The sequence below is a fragment of the Schistocerca serialis genome, chromosome 2, assembly GCF_023864345.2.
Source record: "Schistocerca serialis cubense isolate TAMUIC-IGC-003099 chromosome 2, iqSchSeri2.2, whole genome shotgun sequence".
NCBI classification, from domain to species: domain Eukaryota; kingdom Metazoa; phylum Arthropoda; class Insecta; order Orthoptera; family Acrididae; genus Schistocerca; species Schistocerca serialis.
Genome location: NC_064639.1, coordinates 456,047,986 through 456,065,545, shown reverse-complemented (window position 1 = coordinate 456,065,545; position 17,560 = coordinate 456,047,986). Strand labels below are relative to the sequence as shown.

General features: G+C 40.6%; 1 protein-coding gene across 1 annotated transcript in view; it reads left to right on the top strand.

Moving 5' to 3' along the window:
- The window catches only part of LOC126456082 (dynein regulatory complex protein 8), a 110,416-nt gene extending 94,620 nt beyond the window's left edge, over nucleotides 1-15,796 (top strand). The window contains exons 5-8 of the mRNA XM_050091838.1: nucleotides 12,940-13,150; nucleotides 13,445-13,527; nucleotides 15,531-15,652; nucleotides 15,747-15,796. Coding sequence (XP_049947795.1) covers nucleotides 12,940-13,150; nucleotides 13,445-13,527; nucleotides 15,531-15,652; nucleotides 15,747-15,796 — 466 coding nt within the window. The remainder of the gene's footprint in view (nucleotides 1-12,939; nucleotides 13,151-13,444; nucleotides 13,528-15,530; nucleotides 15,653-15,746) is intronic.
- Nucleotides 15,797-17,560: the final 1,764 nt, after the last annotated feature.

The window sequence follows — 17,560 nt, the reverse complement described above, 5'->3', positions numbered from 1 at the left end:
TTTGTCTAATTATGACTGGAGTGCTCATTACAATTCAATTAAAGCCATCAAAGATAACACGGAAACAATTACGAGTGGTTTGGAAGATATGCAAGATACGTCCAAGGCCCACTTCGGTAATAGATCTGCAGCAAGCTTGGTCCTTCCAGCTATAAGTTATTTTCCCATTTTGACCTGCATCAACTTCTGGCACATGATACTGCAGGAAGTAAATTTAGTCCAACAATATCAACAGTCAGAAATGATTCTGGATAAAGGACTCACCACATTAAAAACCCTGAAAGAGTTTTTAGTGATGAAACAACTACAATTATAGGCAATGCTGGCACTAAAAAATGCAATGGTGTGTACATTAACAATGACCCATGAAGAAGAAGTGTCTTAAATAAAACAATGCCAGGTGAACTAGTCCATGGTGCTGGATTATCTGTTCCAGAAGGAGTTTGTCAATCAATGTTTGAATTCATAGATTGATTTTTACAAGAACTCTCACAATGATATAAGACCATGCAGGAAATCAACTACATTTCCTGAATTGTTGAAACAAAGTTTATGCTTGAAGCTTCCGATGATGATCTGGCCATAGCACTGGAGAATCTAGTAGAAGTTTTTCATGAGTTTGATAAGGATCAGGTGCTGCAAGATGTAAAAAGGTATCTTAGGCATCTATTTGCAGCCAATACAAGTGTGGATGTTGCTGCTGGATAGACAGCCCAAGAAATCCTTCAATTTATAATTAAATGGAACTTCAGTGAGTCATTATCCTGCACATCACTTACAATTCAATACTTCTTGACCATTTGTGTTTCAGTTGCATCATGTGAAAGAAGTTTTTCTACACTGAAACTAATAAAAAAATTATCATTGCTGTATGATGAATCGAGAAGAACTATTCAATCTGTCCATTTTATCAAATGAAATAAAAGTTTCAAAGGGCGTTATAAGGAACTTCTGTAAAATAAAGGCATGAAATTATGCACTCTAATACCATCAGTAATAACTTGCAGTTCATATGTATGTTTGGGTGTTTGTGTGTGTGGCAACTTGACTCTAACACAATGAGTAGGGAACACTGTGTGGTGGATCTGTCAGTTTGCTGTGGTGTTTGTTAGCTTTTACTGTCCTTTTTCAAATAAACTCACCTTTTTATTTTGTTCTTGTGGACCAACTATTCCGTACTGTAGCCATATGTGAACTTATTCTTCTTGACTTTATCTCCAGTCAGTGTGATACTGTAAGAGAGTTTCTCAGTATTTCCAGCTACTGAATGGCAAACATATCTTCAATGATAACGTGATGTATTGCTTCAATTAATTACACCAAATGTAAAGACAGACCCAATTATCAATAATTCATAACTTCAAATACATCAGTCAGTATGTCTGATCACACTGAACTCAACATAAGATCTAAAATTTAAAGTCTTCATTTTTTCTTGAGCATTTACAGCATAGTCTGTCCATTTGCTCTGAGGTGTTCATGACACATTCAGGGGGCATCATCAAGGAATAAATGTCCACGTCCAGCAAGTGTCACCATGTTGTACCTTGCTCCTGCTGTGTTACATCACTGTATATGTACCATCTGCACAGATCACAGATTGTGGTGCACCACATGCAATTTTTATAAAAGACATGACCATCTTTTGCCAGCATGAGTGTCTTCAATTATGTTTCTAGTTTATAAGAACATGGAATGTGTTTTCTTCATTTAAATTCAGATACATTATTAGGTAACAACAGTGGTTTAATATTAACAATGCAATGTACTTAATTTCATCTTTAACTATCCAAATCTAAGATTTTAAAACATCAACATATATTGAATCCAGATTACCACACATTGGTTCCATGGTAAATTTGTTTGCCTCTTACTGTTTTGGGTGCCCCCTTTGACAAAATGACCAACTGTCACTCAACATGTCTTTTCCAACCTCAGTAATTGAGTTCAACCCCTTCTATGAGCAGATACTCTACAACCATTCTTCCTTTCAGATGAAAGTGCTGCCTTCTCATTCCCCAATAAAAATGGTTTAGGTTATCACTCTGTGGACTCACCTAACCAAAGGACTAAGTACCTCCATTGGATATATCTGTCTCCAGACTGCTCTACAGAAAATATGGGACAAGCCATTTATTTCTCTAATGCACCTGACCTTGAATGCAGGACAGCCTCTCTCTATTCTTTGCGTACCCATTTCAACTCCTTCAGTTCACCTAAAGCAGGGTACACTTCACCATATAAAGTCTGTCTGTACAGTACCTCAGCTTCAATTCTCACATCTGACAGGAAGGGTTTCCTTCACTTCTGACATGTCTTTACCACAGTTTTAAAGCATACCGAGGGACCACAGTTTTAAATCATACCGCACCATGCTCCATGTACAGAATTTCTTTAATCTAAATATTCGTACTATACGAAACCAACACATCTGTATTAGTGTATAACTTTAGGTAACAATAGTCCCATGTTCATTTCTTTTTCTCTGCATCATTTAGATGCACTATTATGTTTGTATTTAACATTTTCCAAACTAACACATACAGCTCAATGAATCATTAAAAATGTCACAAGGCGTACAAAACAGGGACTGAAATTGCCACTTCATTCTTTGAAAATCAACAGATTTTACATTGACGACAAAAAGTGCTAGGGTAGTCGAGATCAATCATTTTCTTTTCTCCATTGTCACTTTATAAAACATTTTTATCGTATATGCACCTGGGTGATTTGATATCATTTAAGTCTTCTGACACTGATTCAACATTATGTTACTTAAATATAGCCTAAATTTTGTGTCCGATACTAAAATGATCTTGTTTTATTTATTGCACATGTGCCCTAATTAATCAGTTTCTTGACTATATAAGTTTCTTGATGGCACTGTGATCATCTACTCATCGTGCTCATGTCAGCATTTCGTATTTCAGACTTGTGCTGCTTGCATGGGCTTTCTCTCATTATCTTCCCCCACAATGTGTGATGTACCTAACATGCAGCATCTGACGTCGTACACAATATGTGTATGGTGTGAAAATTATGTCCACTTGTCCAAGTCATATTACCATACATTTGTTGCTCCCCTCAGCCATCCTGTGACAACAGGTTGTGATAGAAACATGTGGAACAGAGAAGGGTTCCACCGATAGATACTTAAGAATATGGACAGAGGGAAAGTTAGAACTGACACTTCTGGCAGAGAAGAAAGGAACCTCCCATATAAAACCAATAGAAGCTGTACCATTTTGTATGTTACCTCATAAAAAAAATACAAAATCCCAGTTATACTTAACAGTATACATAGATTTCATATGTATGTATCTTTTACTGTAAGAAACAAAATACATGTTAGTAATAATTAATAATAATAGTAATACCAGTTGTCTGAATAGGAACTTGGAGTGCAATATTCCTGCTTTTATTAACAAGGATATGATGTAGTTATTCAACGAGGTAGAAAAGTAAGAGGTACAGAATATAGAATAGTTTAAGAAAAGGGAATGGCTCTGGAAAAAATGAAAGAAGAAATACCAGAACTATTAACTTGGGTTTCCAACCGGCATTATTCTGCCTAATTTGCAAAGTGTGCACATCTCCTGGGGATCTATATTTCTTAACTATAAGAACATTGTATATTCCCTTTTCCTGGCCTGTGACTGGATCATCCAGGAAAAATGCTTTATGTGGTATTCCTACCACCTTAAAAGATTCACAATATCTCGGAAAGAACTTAGTTGCTACTTTGTGGACATCTTTTATTAAAGCTAAGTCAAATACGCTAAATATAGGTACATCTGATACTTATATAGTCAACTCTGGTCTGACTCCTGTAATATGCTTCCTATCTAATTGCCTGTTACTGCTGTCTCTTCTTTCTTTGGAAACTTTTTAGAAAAATGTATTCCACTTTCCGTTTGAATATCCTCAAAAACTTATAATTTCTATTTTTGTATTTTCTATGGCAATTCTGTATTCCCTTTCTAGGATCTACCGTATTTCCCAAAGAACTGGTTTTAGTACTAGTAGATTCAACCGTATGCTGTACTTTTTCATGAAGAGTACCTGTAATCTCTCTTCCAAACTAATTAAGGTAGCTCGGGGACTGAAAATTTCATTCAAAAATTTCCCCTGCAACAATAGTTCAACCTGCTCCTGTGTACCTGAGATTTGGTTGTCTAAGATTTGTACTTTATCATCAGTTTCTTTCAAATGATCATGTACTTCATTCCTCACGAAATCACACTGCGTCATAATGCCTGTTTGCACTTTGTTAGGCAACTCATTCAATTCTTATCCATAACAGTAATTTTACTACCGTGTACATTAACTGTAGACATCAGTACCTCCTCAAACACTTCTGCTTGTGATTTAATCACTGCCAACTTGTTATTTTCTTTCTTTTAACTTCTTAAGAGTAGCGTCTCCTGGAGCCTTAACGGTAGCTTTCAGTCAGTGGCGGCTGATGTGTAAGAACCTATGAACACTTTAACTTTCGAAACCCAGCGGATTTTTTGCTTATTTTTCCTTGAATGCTGTTAAGCGTAACACAGGTGCTGCAATCTGAAAGATATGCCACTTAAATCTACTGCATTGCTACTCCTCTAGACTCCGTGAATCTTGGTGTCAGGGTCGTGAGCACAACTTCAGTTGTGCATGTTTTAAGGAGCTTTTGCTCATGTGCAACTCATGTGACCTAATTGCCTTGCACACCAAATACATACTGTGCTGGTGTAAGCTGTCACTAGCACACCAATTGGCAAAGATGTAACACAAAAATCAATAGTAGGCACTGGATCAAGCTCACCTACCACAACAGAGGCCAGAAACACACCCGCAAGCAACAAGCTGGCAACTTCCTCTTGACAACATGTATTTGCATTCTGTGCCTCCTGCTCCATGGCCACTGGGAGGTGTCAGGAATGAAGATGCTGGCTCACCGACATGTTTATTGTTCTGGCACAGATCATGAGATTGAACATTTAATTGCTGATTGTTCTATGTGTGCAGGCCACCAGGCCACTGCATGGTAATTTTACTCTACATGGCCAGAAACTTCACAGCCATGGGAGCACTTCAACTTAGATTTTACAGTCCCTCTTAGGATGCTTATTAGCTGGTGGTTATGGACACCAACCCTCAGTTTCCATAGATCACAAATTGCCGCTCTGCAATAGCAGAATTGACGGTACAGGCCCTCATTGAGATTTTTGCCATTCAAGGCATCCCCTGCAGAATGATGATAGACAATGACCCATATTTTACCACACAGATTTGTCAAGGTTATGGTGCTCAATATGGTAGTCACCAGGCCAGGGTTCCCCCAATCCACCCTCTGTTAAATGGGGTGGCAGAAATCCTCATACAGACTTTCAAGACCCAAAGGAAGAAGTATATTGGCAACACTCTGGCAGAAGATGCACCTAAATCCTTTTTCAGTTCTTACAGGTTCATGTCTATCAGCAAGAGGGGCTCAGCAGAACCGCTGCACTGGTGTCAGCTACGCACCGTCCTGTACTTACTGCTTCCTTCCCCTGCCCTTGTTGGTCACATCAGTCGCCAAGGCACATACCATGGACCTCCATCTGACCTTCCACTTTTGGTCATGCTAGCACTGGAACCTAAGGGTTGTCCACAGATGACAGGGTCAGAAAATTTTTATGCTGCAGCTGGAGGACAGATTGGTGACCCAACGTTGAAAGCAACTCCATCAACGGGTGGGCAGCCAACCAGAGCCACCCCCTCACTCAACTCTCAGGCCTTCATACCTTCAGGGGTCTGGGTCCTACCCTTCTCCTCCATCCTTGGAGTCCCCGTATTTGTTTTTTTCTCCACCTCTACCACTAAGTGCAATCTTGCCTTCTTCACCCCGTCATCCTCCTTTAATGTTTCTCTAGCCCTCTGCATGAGTATCAGAGGCCACATCTGGACAAGCTTCATCAACAAACAGTGGTGTTGCATGATCAGCAGGTGCTGTACCAGCCAGTTCCTGCTCCTGCCCCCTGAATCCCCAGTGTCCTCATGGATCCATCTTCGTCAGTGTCCTCCATAGCTAGCATAACATCTGTGGCATCCACCTTCAATCGAGCCATCACCACTAGGGACATTTCTGGACCTGTTCTCCAGTGGCAACCGATGGAGAACTTTTTGTTCTGCTCAGAGCACCCATCGTTGATGCCCCAGACAATATGGATGACAGTTTCCTGGGTGTTGTGGACTGTCCCTCGCTGTGATCGAGGAACATCAGAGGTGCACCAGTCTCACAGTCATCCTGCCAAGGGGTCTGAATTATAATAACCACTTGTTACCACATCTGCCACACTGGTACCCCACTGGCTGTGAACATAACAACATGTGAGTTATTGACTTTACAATTTAGCTTGCCCATCCCAACTGGACAGCGTGGATGCAGCCGCCAGACAGTGACACAATCAAACAGCAACAGTAGCATCAAGGTCAGTGCGTGCAGCCAACACAGAGCACGACCTCATGAGATTGTATCTACTACACACATCAAAAAAGTTTTGCATCACCTCAATTCTGAGAGTTCTGCAACCTGTACAGAAAATTGGAATAGAGATCAACATAAACATCATTCCTGCCCTTTTTATTGCTCATGAAAACCACAAATTGGATGTTATACCACCAAACAGTGAGACCTTCAGAGGTGGTAGTCTAGACTGCTGTACACACCAGTACCTCTAACACCCAGTAGTACATCCCCTTGCATTGATGCATGCCTGTATTCGTTGTGGCATACTATCAACAAGTTCATCAAGGCACTGTGATCCAGATTGTCCCACCCCTCAACAGCAATTCAGCATAGATCTCTCAGAGTTGTTGGTGGGTCACATTGTCCATAAACAGCCCTTTTCGGTCTATGCCAGGCATGTTCGATAGGGTTCATGTCTGCAGAACATGCTGGCCACTAGTTGAGCAATGTCGTTCCATTCGGCACACTGTTGGGCCTATCTGTATCGCACTGCATGGTGTTGAAGTTTCAAACATGGACCTCACCATGTTGGGAGTGAAGTTGTACATCATGCAGCCTATTGCACACAGTTTGAGTTGTAACATGACGTCCTGTGGCAGCAAGAAAAGCGTTATTCAACATGGTGGTGTTGCTGTCAGGGTTCCTCCGAGCCATAATCCATAGGTAGTGGTCATCCACTGCAGTAGTATTCCTTGGGCAGCCTGAGCAAGGCATGTCATCGACAGTTCCTGTCTCTCTGTATCTCCTCCACATCCGAATACTATCGCTTTGGTTCCCTCCGAGACACTTGGACTCTTCCCTTGTTGAGAGACCTTCTTGGCACAAAGTAACAATGCGGACATGATCGAACCACAGTATTGACAGTCTAGCCATGGTTGAACTGTCAGGCCCCCTCCATCTAATAGGCACTGCTCAAGCATGGTTGTTTACACCTTTGGGCAGGCTGAGTGACATCTCTGAGGGACTGTGTCTGTAATACAATATCCACAGTCAACATTTGTCTTCAGGAGTTCTGGGAACCAGGGTGATGCAGAAATTTTATTGATGTGTGTATAATCCTGGAGCAGAGGGCTCTCTTACTCATTGTGTTATGGTTCGTTTGTGTTCTCACTGGACTCTGCTTTCAAGACACTTGCTACTTGTTTGGACTTGGCCTAGCTACGTACACAGATTTTGTATGTAGATTATAAACTGTGTTCCCAATAAAGTAGTTTGGTTATTCTGTGCAAACTTACTTGTGTGCCTTCCTACAGTAATGACTGTAGGTTCTGCCTTCAGTAAGTTATGTTATTGCTGTCAGCAAATTTGTAAACTTTGCGCAGAATAACAGCTCTGTCTTGTTACCATATCTGTGTGAATTTCAGATTCACTGTCAGACTATAATTCATTTCTAGCTTATGTTCCCTGTTCTTGTAGATGTTAGATACATATTATAGAATAAATTTGATGACTTGTCTACAAGCATAGGTGCTCTATAATATTTTGTCCTTGGTTAGCTACATGATGATGGATTAATATGTCTTTGCAATAAAGAAGCAGAGGTATTCCCAGTGATGTATCATTTGCTGATTGCAATATACACACTTAACTTTTTGAGACTCAGGCAGGAGACAGGAAAATAGTTATGTTTCATTATACATTATAGGCAAACATGGACGTATTGGGTTGGTGTACAAGTTCATAGTGTTTTTACGTAAGTTTAATAAACAGAACAGATACAGGTAACAGGGACTTTAGACATCAATAATATATTCTCCTTCAATATTTACAACAGTCTGTCAGTACTGGGGTAACTTTTTGATTCCGCGACTGTAGAAATCACATGGTTTTGAGGTGAAGAACTCATCAAGCCATGTTCAGAGCATGTTTTTCCCAGAAAGAAAGTTCCTTGAAGATTTTTCGATAGAGAGCAGAAAACGTGAAAATCTGAAGGTGCAAAAATGGGTGGATAAGGGGGATGCAGAAAGACTTCCCAATTCAACTCCTTTATAATGTTTTTTGTCAGTCTAACAGAATGTGTGCAGGCTTTATCATGCAGTAGAGCCACTTCATGCAGTCTTCCTTGTTGTTATTCTTGGACTGCATCTGCAAGATGTCTCAGTTGTTGACAGTAAATGGCAGCAGTGATGGTTACATTTGGGGAAGCAATTTATAGTACACCACACCATCACTGTTCCACCCGGTGCATAACATTATCTTTTGCAGATGTGGACATAGGTCTTTGTGGGGCAAGCTGCTGCTTTGTTTGTGCTCAGTCATTCCTTTGTTTTCACTATGTTAGTGTAAAGACACCATTTCTCTTCACCAGTAACAATGCAGGACAGGAATGATTGATGCTGTTAATGAGCACTTATGGCTACTCACTGATTTTGTAATTTTGGCTTAGATGACACGCTACCCATATACTTGATTTCCCAACCATCCCCATTGCATGGAAATGTCACAAGATTTTGGAATGATCACAGTTCTACATCTACATCTACATCTACATCTACATCCATACTCCGCAAGCCACTTGACGGTGTGTGGCGGAGGGTACCTTGAGTACCTCTATCGGTTCTCCCTTCTATTCCAGTCTTGTATTGTTCGTGGAAAGAAGGATTGTCGGTATGCCTCTGTGTGGGCTCTAATCTCTCTGATTTTATCCTCATGGTCTCTTCGCGAGATATACGTAGGAGGGAGCAATATACTGCTTGACTCTTCGGTGAAGGTATGTTCTCGAAACTTTGACAAAAGCCCGTACCGAGCTACTGAGCGTCTCTCCTGCAGAGTCTTCCACTGGAGTTTATCTATCATCTCCGTAACGCTTTCGCGATTACTAAATGATCCTGTAACGAAGCGCGCTGCTCTCCGTTGGATCTTCTCTATATCTTCTATCAACCCTATCTGGTACGGATCCCACACTGCTGAGCAGTATTCAAGCAGTGGGCTAACAAGCGTACTGTAACCTACTTCCTTTGTTTTCGGATTGCATTTCCTTAGGATTCTTCCAATGAATCTCAGTCTGGCATCTGCTTTACCGACGATCAACATTATATGATCATTCCATTTTAAATCACTCCTAATGCGTACTCCCAGATAATTTATGGTATTAACTGCTTCCAGTTGCTGACCTGCTATTTTGTAGCTAAATGATAAAGGATCTATCTTTCTGTGTATTCGCAGCACATTACACTTGTCTACATTGAGATTCAATTGCCATTCCCTGCACCATGTGTCAATTCGCTGCAGATCCTCCTGCATTTCAGTACAATTTTCCATTGTTACAACCTCTCGATACACCACAGCATCATCCGCAAAAAGCCTCAGTGAACTTCCAATGTCATCCACAAGGTCATTTATGTATATTGTGAATAGCAACGGTCCTATGACACTCCCCTGCGGCACACCTGAAATCACTCTTACTTCGGAAGACTTCTCTCCATTGAGAATGACATGCTGCGTCCTGTTATCTAGGAACTCCTCAATCCAATCACACAATTGGTCTGATAGTCCATATGCTCTTACTTTGTTCATTAAACGACTTTGGGGAACTGTATCGAACGCCTTGCGGAAGTCAAGAAACACGGCATCTACCTGTGAACCCGTGTCTATGGCCCTCTGAGTCTCGTGGACGAATAGCGTGAGCTGGGTTTCACATGACCGTCTTTTTCGAAACCCATGCTGATTCCTACAGAGTAGATTTCTAGTCTCCAGAAAAGTCATTATACTCTAACACAATACGTGTTCCAAAATTCTACAACTGATCGACGTTAGAGATATAGGTCTATAGTTCTGCACATCTGCTCGACGTCCCTTCTTGAAAACGGGGATGACCTGTGCCCTTTTCCAATCCTTTGGAACGCTACGCTCTTCTAGACACCTACGGTACACCGCTGCAAGAAGGGGGGCAAGTTCCTTCGTGTACTCTGTGTAAAATTGAACTGGTATCCCATCAGGTCCAGAGGCCTTTCCTCTTTTGAGCGATTTTAATTGTTTCTCCATCCCCCTGTCGTCTATTTCGATATCTACCATTTTGTCATCTGTGCGACAATCTAGAGAAGGAACTACAGTGCAATCTTCCTCTGTGAAACAACTTTGGAAAAAGACATTTAGTATTTCGGCCTTTAGTCTGTCATCCTCTGTTTCAGTACCATTTTGGTCACAGAGTGTCTGGACATTTTGTTTTGATCCACCTACCGCTTTGACATAAGACCAAAACTTCTTAGGATTTTCTACCAAGTCAGTACATAGAACTTTACTTTCGAATTCATTGAACGCCTCTCGCATAGCCCTCCTCACACTACATTTCGCTTCGCGTAATTTTTGTTTGTCTGCAAGGCTTTGGCTATGTTTATGTTTGCTGTGAAGTTCCCTTTGCTTCCGCAGCAGTTTTCTAACTCAGTTGTTGTACCACGGTGGCTCTTTTCCATCTCTTACGATCTTGCTTGGCACATACTCATCTAACGCATTATGTACGACGGTTTTGAACTTTGTCCACTGATCCTCAACACTATCTGTACTTGAGACAAAACTTTTGTGTTGAGCCAACAGGTACTCTGAAATCTGCTTTTTGTCACTTTTTCTAAACAGAAAAATCTTCCTACCCTTTTTAATATTCCTATTTACCGCTGAAATCATCGATGTCGTAACCGCTTTATGATCGCTGATTCCCTGTTCTGCGTTAACTTTTTCAATTAGTTCGGGTCTGTTTGTCACCAGAAGGTCTAATATGTTATCGCCACGAGTCGGTTCTCTGTTTAACTGCTCAAGGTAGTTTTCAGATAAAGCACTTAAAAAAATTTCACTGGATTCTTTGTCCCTGCCACCCGTTATGAACGTCTGAGTCTCCCAGTCTATATCCGGCAAATTAAAATCTCCACCCAGAACTATAACATGGTGGGGAAATCTACTAGAAATATTTTCCAAATTATCCTTCAGGTGCTCAGCCACAACAGCTGCTGAGCCAGGGAGCCTATAGAGACATCCAATTACCATGTCTGAGCCTGCTTTAACTGTGACCTTCACCCAAATCATTTCACATTTTGGATCTCTGTCAATTTCCTTAGATACTGTTGCACTTCTTATCGCTATAAACACGCCTCCCCCTTCACTGTCCAGCCTGTCTCTGCGATATACATTCCAATCTGAGTTTGGGATTTCATTACTATTTACGTCTGGTTTCAGCCAACTTTCTGTCCCTAGTACTATATGAGCGTTGTGACCGTTTATTAATGAGAGCAGTTCTGGGACCTTTCTGTAGACGCTCCTGCAGTTTACTATTAGCACATTAATATTGTTATTCCCTGTTGCATTTTGCCTACTCCTACCTTGCTGCGTCTCAGGAGGCGTCTTGTCGGGCCTAGGGAGGGTATTATCTAACCTAAAAAACCCCCATGTGCACTCCACACGTACTCCGCTACCCTTGTAGCCGCTTCCGGCGTGTAGTGCACGCCTGACCTATTCAGGGGGACCCTACATTTCTCCACCCGATAGCGGAGGTCGAGAAATTTGCACCCCAGATCTCCGCAGAATCGTCTGAGCCTCTGGTTTAAGCCTTCCACTCGGCTCCAAACCAGAGGACCGCGATCGGTTCTGGGAATGATACTACAAATAGTTAGCTCTGATTTCACCCCGCGAGCGAGGCTTTCCGCCTTTACCAATTCCGCCAACCGCCTGTACGAACTGAGGATGACCTCTGAACCCAGATGGCAGGAGTCATTGGTGCCGACATGAGCAACAATTTGCAGTCGGGTGCACCCAGTGCTCTCTATCGCCGCCGGTAGGGCCTCCTCCACATCTCGGATGAGACCCCTGGCAAGCAGACAGAGTGAACACTGGCCTTCTTCCCTGACCTTCCCGCTATTTCCCTAAGGGGCTCCATCACCCGCCTGGCATCACATTTGCCAGTTCTCAGGCACAGGCATGGATCATTGTGGATTAATGTGTTTAAACAATCTTAATCAGACTCTAAAGTTCTTGCTGAATGTGGAGTACTAATCTAAACATGATCCTCCTTGAAAGGAGGAAACAATTTTCTTGCCATGCTCTGTCCAGCAACACTGCCCTATACGTGTCACAAATGTTTGTGGCTGCCTATATTGCTGTCACCCCTCTATTGAACTCAAACAGAAGAATATATCAGAAATGTTCCTTTTTCTCCACCTGGCACTCCATTTTCTAGTGTCCACAGCCCCACACACTATCTCCAGATCACAAAATTACAATAAGTAAACTCAAAGAGCAACAGTGAACAACAAATAAGAAATGACAATCAATAATAAATCCATAGTAACTGGAATACCAACGTGCAAAACAAAAACAAAAGTGCTACAAACTTGTGCACCAACATAATACTTTTTCTAAAAGTGTAGTAATTTTATTTGTAATCATTATAATTTAAAACATCTTTTGAACCATTATTTTATACTAATTTAAACATTATTTACTTTGCTTTTATCATCTTATAGATTGCAACCAGCTTCACCTGAAGAACTCTTAAAGGCATTCCTGACACTGGATCCAGAGAACAAGGGGTATCTCACCAAAGATTTTCTGAGTAAAGCAATGATGGAAGAAGGTGAACCATTCACTCAGGAAGAATTGGATGAAATGATGGCTATTGCTATTGATGGTGAAACAGGGAACATCCCTTATGAATACTACATTAATCAGTTGATGGTAAGTACTCTCCTGTAATTTAAAGAATTTTGTAGGCATCAAACATATGTTCTGTTTTTTCCCTTTTGTTCTTTTTGCTGCAGTAGCATAAGTATTTTCTTTAATATATTCTCATAAGGATACTTAATGCTAAATAAAGCCACTGACCTCAGGAATTAGATATTATTTTCAGAATGGAAATGAAAATTTCAGAAATATTGCTCGTAACATGTTTATGTTCCATTAGGCTGAGGGGTCTTTTCTACCAGTCTCCATGAACAATTATTTTTTCCTGATTCAATTTCTTTATGCCAGAGATTGAAAGTTTTTCTTAATGTTACACTAAAACTTACTAATTTTTATTTATTTTATTTTTCAAGTCAAACACTATACATCTGGTAGGTATGCTCTTAGTATGTATCAAGAGGCATTGATCCACTGTCAAAAGGCTGTCCCTATTGATGATGGCTACACAGTAGGTTTTCCTGTCAGAGCAGCATTAAATAAGACTATTTTAAGATACAGAAAAAGGATAGGAAACTGCTTGGAGGCATAATATTCTAGAACATCTCTGTTAATAGGGTTTCCATTGACATTTATCTGTTATCATTCAACTTTTTTTAAAATTTTGAATTTGAGAAGGTCTGTTTGATCCATATGAGCAGGAGAATTGGTGTCTCTGGATGTCACACCTCATACTGATGATGATGATAGTCATCAGTTCCAAATGGAATAAAGTTTGATAATACCTATTACGTGATGATATCTCCGCAAAGTTTGGTAAATATTGGGCTGGTGCTTCATGGTGTAACACTTACCATTTCTGTCAGTGTTGCATTGGGCCCCTGGTAAACAGTTCAGTGCCAACATCCCTTGTTTATGGGATGTTTGATGTTTGTTTTATTTTTCTTCAAATCCTGCCACAATAATCCACCTGTTGAATCTCATTGTTAGGAAGTTGCAGTTGGAGGAAGGAATTGAAAAACAGCTCTTAAATTTTCTACAGGTTTATGTGTGTGTGTGTGTGTGTGTGCGCGCGCGCGTGTGTGTGTGTGTGATTTTAAGTGCTTCCCAAAAATTTTGATTTGCTCGACTTTCAAATAAGGGACACTACTCTGAGATTCAAAGATTCATCTGACCTCATGTTATTCCCAGATGCAGCAGTTACCACATCTATGTAATGTGAAAGGAAGATTTCTGAAGGCACTGAACATCTTACTGTCTTAGTACAGGTCTTTTGAAGCCAATTGTGTGCTCCAGGTTGTATAAAAATCCTGGCCAGATTTCATGTACACGGTAGACATCAAGCTCATCACAGCTATACATAATGAGGGGATTGAGAGGGACACAGGCGGCTACAGAACTAGCCCCATACCCAGCCTCTGCTCTTAGCAGGAGAAGTTACCACTCTCCGTGTGGCACCAGCTCTTCATGGTGCAGTGGGCTTTTGGATTCATTGCTTTTCCTAGATTAATTTCCTCAAATACTGGTTTTCTAGATAACTTGACAGCATTACACAAGAACAACTCTGCCTTTCTTGCCAATATTCACATTTAAACTTCCTGAACATTTCTGTCATTGTTTGTAAAAGCTGTACCAATTCGTTACAGTCCTTAAGTCAGTAGGATTGCCTCAACAGCTGAGCAGTTAGTGTGTGTTACTGCAAGTTCAATTCCTGGTATTATTAAGCATTTTTCCTTGGTGTGAGGACTAGAATGAAACTTTCCTCTGGACAGTCATTGACCAATCATAGGGAAATAACACAAAGACTTGGACAAAATTTCTACTCATTATAATGAATTGCATTCTATTAATTATTATTTCTTTGATCCAGTTACATTTCTGTGAAGATATTCTTTATTATCTTATTCTGAATATTATCCGATAATGTGATTGTGTTGAATACCCTGTGGAATTCTCTAGAAAGATAGCATCAACCTTATCACTTGCATAAATTATTTGCAAGAAATTGTGTATGAATAAAGCTACTTGTGTTTCACACTAGTGGTTTTCCCTGAATATAAGCTTTTTTCTCCATGATTGTTATAATTTTTTAGTTGAAACTATGCTCCAGGAGTCTACAACAGATGCATGTTAACATTATTAGACTGTAATTTCATGCATCTATTCTTTTATCCTTCTTGTAAACATACGTGATATGCACTCTTTTTCCAGTCAGCAAATAGTGCTGTGTCAGGGATTCTCATTAAATATGATATTGGAAATTCAACAGTGTACATAATGTAAAATGTCTGACTGGAAATTATTGTAGGATTCACACATTTCCATTAAGTTTTATTTATGTTTCCCAATATTCCATTTTGTAGTGAGAGTTTTCACAGCATCCACTGAATGATACAACTTCACCAAGCTGTTAATTGTCTTATTTTATTACTTTAAGTGGTACATCTACACATATAACTAAAATCAAATTCCCCATCATGTTTTTCTGCCTATATATGAAGGCTAGGCAGTGTTACCTATGGTTAGTTGTAACTATTACTGCTAATGATCCAGCAGAGGGTGAGTGCACAACCTATTAAATGCTCACCTGTACAGAGGTTCCATTGCACACCATTGCGTTATGCCCTTATGTAACCAAATAACAATTATTAAGGTAGCCTAAGAGATCAGTCAGTGCAATACTGGTATATAAGACAAAAGTAAATTAACTAATGGAACTGGGAATTAAGGCTATAATCTCTCAGGGTACTAATATACATTTAGGGTACACTTGAATTATAATGTTCCTTTAACAATGTAGGAGAGACAGATTGCTACTTAGCACAAAGAAGACACATTAAGTTGCAGACAGGCACAATTAAAAGACACTTACACAAAGCTTTCAGCCACGGCCTTCACCAGTAAAAGAGAGACACACCATTCATACTCACAAGCAAGCACACCTCATGTACACATGACCACCAGCTCCAGCATCTTGGCCTGGAATGCATCTATCACGTGGGATACAAGCAGCTGGAAGGGGGAAAGGGTAGTAGTATATGGGCAGGGAGAGAGATGAATGCTGTCTGGTGGAGTGTGCACGGACTGAACGTCAACCGGTGCAGCATTAGGAAGTTGTGGGGCAGGGAGGTGTCGAAAAAGGGAGCACAAAAAGTAGAGAAGTGGGGAAAAATGGGCAGATACATTGGCAGATGGTGGCAAATAAACAGAATGGGAGATGAGAATGGAGAGAGAGATGATAGGACAGAGGTAGTGGAAACTGTTGGGTGGAAAGTGTGGGTCAGTAGTTACTGTAGGTTGAGGCCAGGATGATTACAGGAACAGAGAATGTGAAGGGAAATGGAAAGGGAGATGTATTTTCAGATCAGGTCTGTGATGGCCTTGGTGAGACCCTCTACATACTGAGTAAGGGAATTTTTGTCACTGCAGATACACCATTCCCAGGTGACCAGGTTGTAGGGGATGGAGTTTTTTGGTGTGAAAGGAATGACAGCTGTCAAAATGCAGGTACTGTTGGTGTATAGTGGGTTTAATGTGGATAGAGGTGTGGAATAGGCCATCAGAGAGGAGATCAACATCTAGAAAGGTGGCACACTAGGTTGAGAAGGACCACATGAAGCAAATGGGAGAGAGGGTGTTGAGGTTGTTAAGGAACGAAGATAGGGTATCACGCCCCTGTGTCCAGATCATGAAGATATCATCAGTGAACCATAACCAGACAAGGGTTTTGGTGTTTTGGGAGCCTAGGAAGATCTCCTCTAGATGGCCCATTTGTCATAGGAGGGTGCCATGCGGATGCCCATGGCTGTGCTGTGGATTTGTTTGTATATCTACTCGTCCCTGTCTTCCTACATTGTGATATTCATACCTGGAGTTTCCATTATTTGGGACTGTTGCTTTATTCATAGAAAAATACTTTGCTATGAATAATGGTCCTACACATACTATACACAATGGTCCAATTGGAATCTGAAATAGTTCTAGCAGAGCAGTTGCAGGTAAATAAACTGTTCACTACGTTACAGACACTGTAAGTTGCACTATGTTCACAGTTAAAATTCTCATCTCACAAACTTGTAAACTGGAGATTAGTTTCTGAATAATGCTATAGGCTTGTTCCTACCTTGCAACTCATACACATGTAACCCCCAGCTTGTTCTAGCCCACCATAACTATGCAGCTCCCACCACCAAGAGGCCCTCTGCTTCGCATCTCTGTCTGAGTTGTCACGTGACACAGTGTGCTAGTGAAACTGATATCCATATAACTGATTATCATTCGTTTCTGTACACTTTTCATAATATTCAAATTCTTCAACCAAATATATTACACAATCTGTAAACAATTATTCCTATCACATACTATTATATTGTCTTGTTACAATTATTTTTATTTTGACACATTGCATGAACCTGCACAGCGGTCACTCATCAAAACAGCTACTTTATTCTTTCTTGTCCATTTCAC